At 39.4% G+C, this 13,662-nt stretch overlaps 1 protein-coding gene across 1 annotated transcript in view; it reads right to left on the bottom strand.

Annotated features, from left to right (window-relative positions):
* Positions 1-964: 964 nt before the first annotated feature.
* The window catches only part of IPCEF1 (interaction protein for cytohesin exchange factors 1), a 37,468-nt gene continuing 24,770 nt past the window's right edge, over positions 965-13,662 (bottom strand). Inside the window, exons 8-10 of the mRNA XM_058801487.1 lie at positions 12,914-13,280; positions 5,015-5,208; positions 965-1,165 (exon numbers count right to left, since the gene is read on the bottom strand). Of these exons, the coding sequence (XP_058657470.1) occupies positions 965-1,165; positions 5,015-5,208; positions 12,914-13,280 (762 nt within the window). The remainder of the gene's footprint in view (positions 1,166-5,014; positions 5,209-12,913; positions 13,281-13,662) is intronic.

Here is a 13,662-nt window from a genome sequence, read left to right as displayed (position 1 = left end):
TCAGCATATATAAATATATAAATAAAACATCTATACAGTACATAGTCACATTCATATAAGTAATAAAATTACATATATTTACAAAAATATTTGCAGCTTTGTTTTACACTTCTAGGTCCACATTAGGAGTTGAGTCATTTAGCTTCTGGCTTGTGAATATGATCACCTTCCTTAAGTTGGACTCTGGGATGAACTTGTACCTTTTATACTCCCAGTTGCCAAAAAAAGAAAGAACATAATTCTTCCAAGGAATTCTGCCAAGTCCATAAGAAAAGTTGAATTTTGTCTCACTGAAAATGTTAGCAAAAACTTAGAGACCTCTTCTTCTTGTAGAAAGACAGTACCTTCTTGGTCTGGACCATAAATAAATTTGAAACTCATAAAACATCAGGCAGAGCCCAAACTGGGTGCCTGGCAGCTGTCAACAGTATCAACTCATGCACAATTGCTCTTCCATTTGTCTCCATTTAAAGTAGTTGAGTGGTGAAAGCAAATGGGTACAGAGATGAAAACTAATACGTCAGGTTACCATAAAGGATAAAAAGGTAGAGTAGGCTACATCATGTTGGGATCAGTTTAGCTTCATTTCAAGGAAAGGTGTATGGTTAAAACAATCCCAAGGATCTCATATTTATACACTAGATATTACATAGTTCTGCATCCTTCAGGAGCTAGACACTTATAATTTTCTTCTCCAAAAACTGAAAACTGTTTCTTTGCTGCTTTGTTAAATAGTCTTCTTACGTATGCAGGCCACATTCAGGCGTGATTTTTGGGCAACTTGGGCAAGTTTGGGGAACTTGCCCATTTGACATTAAATGAGCTCTGCAAGAACATTTAAAACTTTGGAGACTAGGTTGTTTTCCTTTTAAGCACACTTGTGAAAAACAAACCTCAAGATACAGCAGCTTAAATCGCTTGTACATGAAGACCCGTGCAGAAAAATCTTGTCGTGTGCCCTTGATCAAATAGCACTTTCAGTGACTGGCTGTGGAGTCATTTCTTGCTCTTCACTATTCTCTGTGGATGTGTCCTGGACCTCCTGCTGCTGATAAATATCTTGGACCAGCATGATGTTTGTGCTCCTCCACTCTCTGTACTTCACCGCTGTCAGCTTTGGGTCCTCTAGCAACTGGTTAATTGTGGCCAGGTCATGTTCCTTACACTAGGAAGAGAACAAGTGGTTATTTCCACAGAAAATGTCAAGACAATTGTCCCTAACAAAAACACTCTGGGAATGTTAAACTCATGTCACAAGGAGATGGCCAATTACCCATCCTCCTGGCAGCTTGTTCCCATTTTTAGAGTGTAGGTCATCAAAGTTATGTCTGCAGTAAAAATTCTTCCCAGTTAACGGCAAATTATGATTTCATCTAGATTTTTTTATAGGCTTCTTAGCAAAACTTGATGAGAGAAGATTCATGTGAAAATTGCACACTGTTATTCTGTCTCTCAACAAGACAGTGCTTGCATGAAACGAGACACAACAGCATTTATTTCTGTAATTCACAGCAGTTCTAACTTTTTCAAAAACACTCATTCCATGTAATAAATTTCTCTTCTCTGGGACCTGCACTGACCATAATTTTGGATATAATTTGTGCACTGGCAGTAGAGTGGCTACAATACCTGTGTCTGCCATCTACCACCAGCTACTGCTAATAAATCTGGCATCTACTTTTAGGCGAGAGCAGCTCAGACCATATATTGCAGGCACCCTGGTTCACTTGTAAGGTGCGGGCAGTGACTGATGCAGGGACACTGAGACTGTGCATGTCACAGAACTACAGAATGGTTGAGCTTGCAAGGGATCTCTGGGAGTCATTTGGGCCAAAACCCTTCCTCAGACAGAGCCACCTACTGCAGGCTGCCTAGGACTGTGTGCAGATGACTCTTGAATATCTCCAAAGATAGAGACTCTACAGCTTCCCTGGACAACCTGTGCTTGGTCTCCTTCACAGTGTTTCTTGCTATCCAGGGGAAACCTGTGTTTCAGTTTGAGCCCTCACTTCTGGTCCTGTCACTGGGCACCACTGAAAATAGCCTGGCTCTGTCTTCACTACACCCTCCTTTCACACACTGATGTTCTTTGATGTCCTCATGTTGTGGCATAAAAAAACCACTTTGTTTTTCCAGCCCATACTGCCTATCCAGGGACCACAGAATAGAGAAGACCCAGAGAGCAGGTAAATGTCACTATAGGACACGAAACAACACAAGCATACACACTGCTGCTCTCAAGGTGAAGAAAAGGGAAGTTTATTATCTGACTGTAATATTTATAGTTTTCTAAAAGTGACAGTGGATTGGAGGGTAAAAGTGCTACCTCTCCAATGACGCTGGACAAACCCCAACAGTCTATCAAATTTCTCTTCCTCCATAAAATAATGCAAAACAATGGGTTATTTACAGAAAGTGTGTGAGAAAGTTCGTTACAAGAATGTAAACATAGAAGGCTTAGAAAATCTTAAAAAATCAGGGTGACAGTATAATTTATTAATGGAGGCACCATGCTGCACTAACAAAACTTGGCTACTTCTGCTGGACTCCCTCACTCCAGTCTGTGTGTGAAAGCAATGGATAGTTCTAACCATCTTCTCCTGCTACCACCCATTCATCATACCCAAGGACACCCTGTGTTGGTGGCTGCCTTGAAAACACCTTGAAAATACTCCCACACACTGATTTCACCTTCTGATGGCAGCCATCAGCTGTTTTTGTATCCATATCCCACTACTTATCTAATGAAACTTCAACTGCTCCAACTCCTGTCATGCCTTAGCTGCTTTTCAAACCCAAAAGCTCATTCAACTGTGTTTTACACACATCCTACCCTCAAGACCCTTTTAAGAAGACTTGTAGCACTGATGCAGGGATATGTGCAGTTAGCTTAAGAGAAGAAGAAAGGAGATAAGGAGGTGGAAGGAAGAGAAGTATTTCTACTGGACAAACTTGCAGCAAAAAGTCATGCCATGGAGTTTCTCCTGTAGCACTAAAATTATTTCCCACATTCACTAAGACTGTGATGCATTTGCACATAGCTTCCCTCTCTTCCAAAGTATTCAAAGCATGTTTTGTTAATGATATATTGTGGCAGCAACATTAATCTGTTGTTAAATATGTGGAGTCAAAAGTCTAAAATTAAAATTGCATTGAGACTTGCATAAATCACTTCTCAAACTAATAGGGTTTTAATTAAAGCAGCATACATATGGATCTAAAACTCCTGATTTTTAAATTTCCAGTAGATCATTTCTAATTATCTTATGTCTTGCATTATACATTAAGAAAATTGACTTTAAAAGCACATAATTCCACTGATGTAATTAATATGGCACTTTCCCACTGCAGGCACTTGACTTTCAGACAGGCTAACTTAAATACTGCTGTGTAGAGAACTCTGTTTGTGTGTTTGTGTCTATGAGAAAATGTCTGTGCTTTTTTTATTTGTCTTGTAAATACTCCAGATTCTTAGTTTGAAGAAAGCAAAAAAAAAAACAAACAAACAAAAAAAAAAAAAAAAACAAAAAAAAACACAAAAAGAGAAAAAAAAGCCAAAAACCCAAAGAGATCAACGTATTTGATATGTTATGAACACTCCAAAACTTATTTTTGCATAATAAATACAAGTGTAGGACAAGCCTGAGTTAATCACAACTTATATAATACTCCCATGCTAAATCAATGCACCCCGTTGTCCTCCTTGCTCATGTCTGACATTAAGGCTTCCATTCAGCTCCATACTAATGAAAGTGACTGTCCCACAAAATACAACTCCATTTTGCACTAACTGGTTCTTAGATTTATTAGTGAGGGCCCTGGCAGGGAAAACTTTTTGGAATGTTTCTGTATGTAGGAAGTGGACACACTTTTTAAACCAACTTTCAGCTATGTGGGGGACTCACTTTAGTGCTGATGCAAATGAATACTTCTGTAGCCACTGCCACATCTCTGAAAACCCATTGATACTAAGAAGAGACTTCACCAGGTCTCATACAGAGCCAAGAAGGATGCCTCTCTTCCCAATTGCCTTTACTTTTCAGGAATTTCAATACAGGCTGAGGCGCCAAAGCCAAGCCTTCCATTGCAACTAATAAACCAATGATTGTGCTGGCAGGATAAGTTTTTAGAATCACAGAACTGCTGAGGTTGGAAAAGACCTCTAGGATCATCAAGTCCAACCATTCTACATGCATTTCTCCAGCTTACAGTACCTGAGGCCAAATACATGCATTTGAAACAAGATACTCAATTCCTGCTTCTAATGCATACAAAAAGAAACAAGTGAAGCCCCAAGTTTGCATTTATTCTGTCTTCTCCTTACAATACAAATGCTGTCGTTAAGCTTTATTTTCCCTCAGTACCATTCAGAAGCAGGCTTTGAAATCCCGTGACACTTGATGCTGGCAAGTAAACTGCTTCATAAATTCCCACATTCCAGACAGATTTACTGGCCCTTTCATGGAACGTCTCCTGAACCCCTGTACCCCTCCAGTTTGTGATATATTTCCAACATAAAAGCAGGATGCTTTTGTTATTAGAAATATTTTAGTTACAGGAGGTCTTTACAATAGCTTTGGCACATCCTGTACATTCTCAGATAATCACATAAGGAAAACTTTTTTTGGCTTAGGGTCATTTTCATGTCCTTTATCATCAATGTACTTTGTCTGCTCTTCCTTTTTTAAGGCTCCCCTGTTTAGTGCATTTAGCTGAGCTAGCAAGTTTTCCAGTTAACTAAGAGTTTTCTTTATTAAATTTTCCAAATGGGCTGGAACTTCTGTAAGAGGAGTCCCTCCTGAGCTATTGCCTCTGCTTCCAGTTCAAGCTGAACAACATAACACAGATCAGTGTTCACAATGAAGCAGAAAAAAAGAATTCCAAATTTTAACAAAATTCTCTGGGGCTTTCAGTAAATACATAATTACTGTTTAGCTGAAGTCTGTTCTGCTTCTTTTTCAGCCAAACTGTTTTTTCCTCTCAAGCTTTTCCTTGGCACGACCTGCAAACTCACCTTTAATGTACTGTTCAGCATTCGAATTTTGTGGAGTTTCTCATTAATGGAGGGGTTTTTGCTGCGCTTGATAAATGACTTCCTAAGCTCCTTCTTAGTTGACAGTCGACGATCACCGATGGGAGACAGGCTTGCTTGTTCCAATGACTTGTAAAGTCGCTCCATCTCATCATCATCATCACACTTTTCCTGGTCTGCAAAGAAAAGAATAAATTGGGCATGAGAACGTGAATGTATCAGCAGATAACAGAAAAGTTATGTTCAGCTGTTAGGAAGGCTCTTAACCAACTCAAAAAATAATTGTATTAGAGTTAAAACTAAGGGAAATTAGGGTAATTTCTAGGGTAATAATGCCTATGAGAAAGACATACTTCCAAACTCACACGTTGCTAAGAATCAGGTGATGATCCAAACAGATGTGAGCAGTATCTCCACTAGTAGAATGCTGTTTTAATGCTCTGGATATATCACAGACTTTGAACTGTCAGTAGCCCTATGTTTGAATGAAACAACTCTGATAGCATCTACACCCATTCATCCCACCCTGCATGCTACTCACAGCGAATTATGCTTCTACCTGGCAACTTTCAGGGCAAATTCTCTTTGGTGTGCTGATTCATCACCAGGTTTTGGTAATTATTGAAAACAGAGTTTCAAAAAATGAGCAATTAAAAGAAACATAGAAACATTTCAGGAGCCCCAAGAGAAGGTCCCTAGAAAACAGATTAAAGCAAAAACCCTTGCGATATCCAATGTCTTGCCCCTGAGTTTCACAGATTGCAGCAGAGAATTTGCTTATAAAGCCTTACAACAAAGCCTTGATTATCTCCACCTTAATTATTCTGTTGGCTCCCAAGCTGCAGGACCATCTTCTAAGACAGAGAGTACACTAAAGGAAAATTGAATAAACAACCAAGAATGGCATAAAATAAGAAGATAATTTAAGCAAAGGCATTTCTCAGAATAAAAAAACTTTAAAATGAACAGACGGAAATGAAAAATGTGCTGGGCATATGTAGGGGCGTTTCAGCAGAAGGACATTTTTAGCAACAGACTGCACAGTTCACTTCTTGTCCTTCAGTCCACACAGCTTCAGTGATTTCTACAGGAAAGTCTTACAGTTATTGTTGTTTTCAGGGTGCTAATGAATCCCTCAAGATCCACTTTGGATAACACTTGGTTTTATGTCACTGGGGGTAGTGGTGTTGGTTCTTCTCAACTGCAGTCCTTCCTATTCCCATTGAACTGGCTGGGCACTTTTTTCTTTTAAAGTTAAACATTTACTTTTCTAAATCATCTGCAGTCAGCAAATATATTCACAACAAAAGGAACAAGTCCTTCTGCTCAGTCATGCTGCTGTGAAAAGACTGCTGCAATATGTCAGCTTGCTAAGGAGGCTGCTTCTTATCTTTTCCATGTTTTATAAAGTACAGCATCCTCCTACATCTCTGTTCTTTCTAAATATTTAGGTTACGAGAAAGGTTTTTGATATGCTGCAAATATTTGCCTTCACCGTGTTTCTGGCCTATTCTTCACTACTGTGTGATTATAAAAAGCCTACTGTAACTTAACTAAAACTAAATATAACTTCCAACATTGGTACATTGCTGGGGGAGGAAAGGAGAGCTGTTGTATATTTAACAAGCTGCAGGAAACAGAAAAAAAAATGGAAGTGTAAGGCATAATACACGGCAATAGTATTTCCTGAAAGCTGTTGGCACATGCCATGAGGCTTGCAATAACTAGTTTCCTGCCTGCTTTCTTGGGATGAAACAGCTGTTTGTTTCATTAGCCAGCTTCTGCACAGGACTGCCTCAACTCTGCTGTAGACATCACCCATCAGGACTGTGCACAGTAATACTTTGAGAGATAAATTGATCTTTATCAACTATCCAAGACTGTAAGAAGGGGAGAAAGTTGCTTCAGTCCTGCTCAGCCACTCTTAGATAAAGTCAACCCACAGCAGACTTAAGGTCCCTGCTCCAGACACCTTTTGAGGCAAACTCATGAACTTTCTCAGTATCCTAAGAGGGTTACAAAGCAGAAAGACTGAGAAAAATTCACCCTCACTGAACACTCTTCTTTCATGCAAAACAATCTGATATCTTCCATGCACTTGTGGGAAACTGTCAGGAGTAAAGTAGCATTCAGCACAGAAGAAGATGGAGCCAAAGGGAGAAAAGCACAGGAGAAGGCTCATACATGATGCACTTGCCCAGCAAAGTGTACTCAGCTTCTGCACACTTTCAAGACTTCTACCTGAAATTCTTTTCCTATTTCTTATTCTTCCACCATTCTCATCCTCCAAGAGATTAATCAGGGTCAGATGATTTCAAAGGGAAGGGACCATGTCAGATTCTTCATATCAGATAGATAAAGAACTAAATGGAATTTGAACAAACTGCTGAAAAGCAAGGGTTAGTGGAACTTACAGGTTGTGTAGAGCCAGGTATGAGTTACACAGCACTTTTGTCACCATCCTTGATTAATTTCAACTACTGCTAAAAAATAAGAGAGTATCCTAATATTGTGCATTTGTGTAGAACACTGCTGCTGTTGACAAAGAATATGTCTGCCAACAAACCTCTATAAACTGAGGCCAGACTATCTGTTACCTATCTGGAATTTTACCTTCAGCATCCTGAGCACCCCTGAGCCAAGCTCAGAAAAAGCCCACATTTTGCAAGCTTGAAGCTGCCACTGAATGCATTAGATTGATGCTGTAAATCTGAAAGGGGGAGAGGTAATGGAGGAACTGAAAAATTCTGATTTAGGGGAGCTAAAACACAATTCTGAGGCTTGATGCCATTTATCTGGAATTTCCTTCTAACTGGAGGTATAACAGACAAGAACAACCTCCCAGAGGCCCAACATGCCTATTCTTCACCTCCTCAATTTTCAGCTTCAGCCCTCCTGTCAGCCAACTTGCCAGAGGCTGGAGACATTAATATTTTGAGACTCCCCATCTTGGAGCATCAGTACAGGAGCCTGTCTGAAATCTCAACTTTAATGCTCTTTAAGCCTCCATAAGTGAAATTATCCAGAACTTTCAAAAAGCAGCTGTGAAAAACAATGTTGATTGTTTCCCAGTAGTAAAGATAAAGAAATATGAAATGTTTGGCAAAAAGAGCATTTTGCATTGAAAACCGCCTCCAACAGAACACATCTGACTAAATTTATCCGAAATGTAAATATTTGTTCTCCCATTCTGTAACTGAGATCTCACAGACCCCCAGTTGTGTATTAATCCCAGGGAAAAAAAATCTCTGCTTCTTCCTCCTGTTCTCGCTACTCTTATGAGCATCTTGTAGCTTTGCCAGCACCTCTTTTTCTGATTCTGCTAAAATTTTTTACACCAGTCAAGAGAACACATAGACCCAAGGCTGAAAAGAGCAGAGGCAAAAAGTCACAGGTGATTTTTGCCCTTCCCTACCTATCCACCCCCAAGCCCTTCTCCACAGTGGTACTAGACTTTTTGATGGGAATATGAAGTCACCTCAGGGAAATCTCATTTCCCACATAATTATGGAACAGAAAATACAGAAAAAAATTCAGTTAGGTGAGCATAACTCAGGCAAACTCCTCACTGGTAAATGCAGAACTAAGGGAGGAAAGATTGGAAAAAAATATTCAGGAAACTATGTTACCACAATTAGATGCTGTTGTCTAACAGTACAGTGGACTCAGCAGTGCAGGGTGGAATTTTAATAAACTGAACTGGAAACAACATAAATAAGTATCTCTTTTTCAGAGGGTTCAGAAAACCATAGCACCATAGTTTTCACTGTGATTTCTAAAGCTTTTTTGATGAGAAAAAATAATTATTCAAGTTGTTTCTCTACATAGTTGTTCTCCCCATAAGCACATTTCTCATCTAGTCTCAGCCACGATCCAGCTATTCTCTATAACTTTTGCAGAAGGAACAAAGGGGCCAGAGCACACCAGAGGATCTGTTCTGGCTATTACTGGCACAGGCAGACTCCAGAGAGGAAGAGGATGTCAGTGGTGAGAACAGAAGGAATTAAATAAATCCAGCTCCTATTTAACCAACTCCTTCCCACAAAACCAACCCAGATAAAATCCAAGAGGTATTTGAACAGCTGTCCAGGTTTGAAAATATCAGCACACACCAGATCTTCCACAGCTACTGTGAGCTAAGGTAAAATGAACCAGAAGTGGTAAAATAGGAATGTCTTGCCAAGGTACATCAACTTCATACGATCATGAAACCCTCAGAAAATGCAGGGAAGAAGGATTTTACTGCTATAGTAGTAGATACCTAACTAAACAGGAACACACATTCCATTTTCTTATAAAACCTCTTAGTTCCTGTGGCTTCCTTTAGCTGTTGTGGTTTTTGATCATAATGGTGGTGTGTCAGGGTCATATACTTTTTCTTCCAGTGGTTGCCAGAAGAAATAAAAAGGATGGAGAGTGTGTCCAGCCATCCTGGAGGGGCCAAGGCCAGCTCCTGGATACAGTGCACGTAGTGACAGCTGCTTGTATTCTCAGCTGTTTCTTGTTTACCTTTCAATTTCTTTGCATCACAGGCAGCTTAGAATCCATTGTCACTCTGCATGTAGCAAGATGCATCACCAAAGTTTTAAATATTTCCAAAAAGCAAATGGATGCCTAATGCTGGTCTCCTTTCAAAAGAGAAAACCGATAAACTCCCCTTCTTTGTTTCACTCTCTGGTATGTAACATCTCCCCAGTAACTGGTGCAGAGAAGAAATGCTGACAATGCTCATAACGCCACTAAGAGTGGTTGGAAAGATTGTTAAAGATATCAAATGTTATGGCTCCTTGCACCAGACACTCAGAGTTGCTTAGCAGAGTTCATTAAATAATTTCTGTAGAAAAAATAATCCATCAGCATTTAGTTGAATCTGTAGCTTTTCTTATGGAGATTCATTCATTTATTTCTGGAAAATGTTTCTTCCATTGCTTAACTCATCACTAAGGTTTCTTCACTGTTTTTGTACTTTTTCATGGTAAGCTCTTCCCACAAAACCACAGCTACTCTTTCTTCCTTTAGGTACCAACTTTTCTCACATTGGTCTCCATTTCTAGACTTTGCCCAGCAAAAGATCTCTTCAGTTCTAGAAAATTTTCACCTCAACTCTAGGCTCTTATCAGCTACAACCAAAAATTCAACTTGTGGCTTTACCTTGAAGAATGTGGCCAGAAAACAGTGTGGCAGGGTTTTTTATCCTCACCAGGAGAAACAGAGAGACACACCTGTAGGTACTGTGGGGGACTGGGATCAAAGACTAAGAACATAGCTGTTCTGATGATAGCAGGGCCATCTTTACACACAGGGAATATGTGCTTTCAGGACAAATGTGGACAAAAGACAGACTTGTCTCCTCCTGGACGCACACTCATGACTGAAACATGTTAGAAACACACTATTCAGAAGCATTTTAAAGCAAATAATGCCCACTGCACTGAAGTATGCCTTCTTGTTTTGCATCAGATAACAAGGGTACTCTTACCAGTTTTTGCAAATCAGGAGAATTTGCAGCTAGATTTTACTCAACAACTTGAATTCATCTCACAGTATTTATGCACATGCTTATCAACTAGTTGGAGAGGGAAATTCTTGGGGGATGAGCCACAGAGCCAGAATTGCATCCTTTTTGATAACTTTCATTTGGAACAGAAATGTTATTTTACATTAATCCTTCTTTTCCTACTTCATGCTCAAATTGAAGTATCTTAATCTCCTTGCAAAATATTTCCTTAATGTTTTCAGCGACCATTGCAGGGAAGGGCCCCGCACAGCAGCACTCTCCACATCCAGCCCATAATATGCCGACTGATAAAGGAAAGACAGACCTGTGTCTGGTGTACGTTTGCTTGGTCAGCAATGGGTCATGATGCAGACGAGAACTAGTGAGGTGATAGGTGATACAGTTTCCATAGTGACTGTCTTGGGGAAATGATCTATTCCTGAAATTCTGTCAGTGATCACCACTGTGGCTCAGGTGGAAATGTTCTGTGCTCTGCCATCAGGGCTGCCTATCAGCTAAGCAGTGAGCAACAGAAGCATTCATTTCCCCAGGAATAACCTTATCAAAATTAAACCATCTTGCCCACTGCAGGAGTATACAAAAATATGCCTTGATTTACATTTTAATCCCATTTAATTGGTTAGTATGATTGAGCCTATGATCAAACTACACTTTAAGTGATTATGAATGTGTCATGCACATTCTCTGACATAAAAGTATTTGTCACACTTACATTACAATGGAAAGCAATAACCTACACATTATTGCAGGATTTCTGACAATACCAGAGGAGTATATTCTAGGCAAAAGTTTAGATTTCTGAAGAGCAACCACTGAATCTTTATCAACAGGATCTATAAGCCACTATGCCATTTATTACCTACATTCCAACAATCTACTTGAATATCCCTAATGATGTTTTCCAAAGACATGACTTTATCAAATTTCACTCATAAGGTAAAATATATTTTATATGTCTTTGTGACTTTTTCATTAGAAAGTCATAGTCATTTCTATGACTTTCTCATAGACTTTTTCACAACTTGAAAAGCCAGAATTAGGGGAAGTAGATTCCACAGTAACTCAAAGCACAGCACTCTTTTCCAATGCATAGAAACAGCACATATGCTCACTCTGGATTTTAATTTTTTCTGCTCTTTATTGCTGCAGAATTTTCTAGCAGAGAAGCCTACAGAATGGATAAGGTAGGTGAGCAGAAAACACTGAGTTAATTTTCACTTTTGATGAAAACTTTACTTTTCCTAATGTCCTTTTTTTTGTGTGTGTGTGTGTGTGTGTGTGTAAAATCAGGAAAGGTATGACTACATAAAGGGGTGCCAGCTTTTTAAGAGTCAATATTTGTAAAACATAGGAAGACTGACAAGGTAACTAATGTGTCTCATAGTATCATCTTTCAGTATCAGGTTCACCTACAGAGAAATGCCCTGATTTCCCAACAACTCCAATGTTGTTTCTTTTCACCACTGCATTATTTTCAGCCTAAGCTTTTAGATGCACCTTTCTTTTCCATTGTGCTGAGACAACCCTTCTCTTTCAGCAACAGAGTAGTCATTTCAAATCTTTACAAGGATTTGGAATAATGGGAAGAGCTGAGGCACAGGAATGTTGTTGTTCCCTTATGTATTACTCCTCTACTCAGAACTGTATGCCAGGAACAACTCTTAGGCTTCAACTGCTTTTAACTCAGGAAGAAGAAGCTTTGCTCAAAAGGCAGGAGATATTTCCTCGTTACACAGGAGAGTTACAAACAGTACAATTCAACCAAATTCTGGAACCACACCACCTTTTTCAATTAGCAGTACATTTCAGTAGGAGGATACTGTGCGGACACCTATTTGCTTAAACAAAATCCAGTCTTAATAGACTTTCTGATTCAGGATTTCAGTTGTTGTCTCTTGATTACAATGAAGCTTAATGAAGCAAATAGGGACTATGTACTTTGAGTAAATGCAGCAGCACAGATTTGTAAAATTGAACTGACTTAACCCTATGTTCACCGTTCCCTACATATTACAGTTTTGTTACAGCATCCATTCTGTGACACACTTTGTTAACGTTTTGATTCAATTCTAACTAATAAAAGACATCTGCACTGAAATAAAGGCTGTTAATAAAATTACGTCTATGCTAAATTTATACACAGAGGTTATGGTCTAACATATAGATACAATTTGAGAAAAGTTGCAAACCAGATACTAAGTTATATATTTAATGTGCAATAATTTAAATGTTATAAATGATGTGCCCCTGGAAAACTCTTCAGTGAGGAATATAGAGGAAGGAAGGGGGAAGGAAGTTAAGGAAACCTGGAACTCTTCCATTGTACGGCTCTGCAACAAAAATCTCCTCTCTCATTTGCTCACCTCTGGCTGGTGATCGCTGTCCTGCTGCATCTGGCACAGCTAGACAGTGTGTATCTGCACTTAGGTAAGAGGTTTGGGATCCACCATTGGCTTGGGAAAGCTGCACTTCCTGGCTTTCTGCTGCATCCGCACAGACCACTTGTGGCGCCTCGTCAGAATGGATCTGTACGCAGAACGTTAAAGGCTGATCACCCTCTTCCGTGGCAGAGCTGTTCACCAGGTCAAGCCAGGACTGCCTCTCGGAATAAACCACTTTGGATGTCAAGGAAGACGATGATTCTTGGGAATTGAAAGTGCTTTCAGGAGAGGAGAGAGAGCAAGATGCTTCACTTGATAGAGTTGAGGTGAATGATGACTGCTGCTGATCCTGTTTTCCAGAAACAAAAGAAAAAAAGAGAATAAAGAAAAATTATTTACAAATTTCTCCTCTTTCTAGGTTCTACATGATGTATAGATATGCTGTTGAAATGCTGAATGACCAAAAATTGATGTAATCCGGTTACTTATTCATCCAAACAAACCAGTGGTGTGGGAATTAGTCTCCTACAGAGCAGTAACTTCAGAAACCAAGCCACCAGGAAGCCAAAGGCAAAAGAGGTATGAACCTGACAGTGCCTAGAAACAATGACCAAGGAAAACTATTATGTTGAATGTAGCCCCCTGTGGTAGGTCTCACACTCACCTTCTTTCTTTGATTTGTCTTCACTTTATTGGCCAAATCAAGAGTGAAGAAGAAAAACTCCAAATTA

Source organism: Ammospiza caudacuta, chromosome 3, assembly GCF_027887145.1.
Source record: "Ammospiza caudacuta isolate bAmmCau1 chromosome 3, bAmmCau1.pri, whole genome shotgun sequence".
Lineage (NCBI taxonomy): Eukaryota > Metazoa > Chordata > Aves > Passeriformes > Passerellidae > Ammospiza > Ammospiza caudacuta.
The sequence above is the reverse complement of the archived record's forward strand: the minus strand, read 5'-3'. Positions and strand labels throughout refer to the sequence as shown.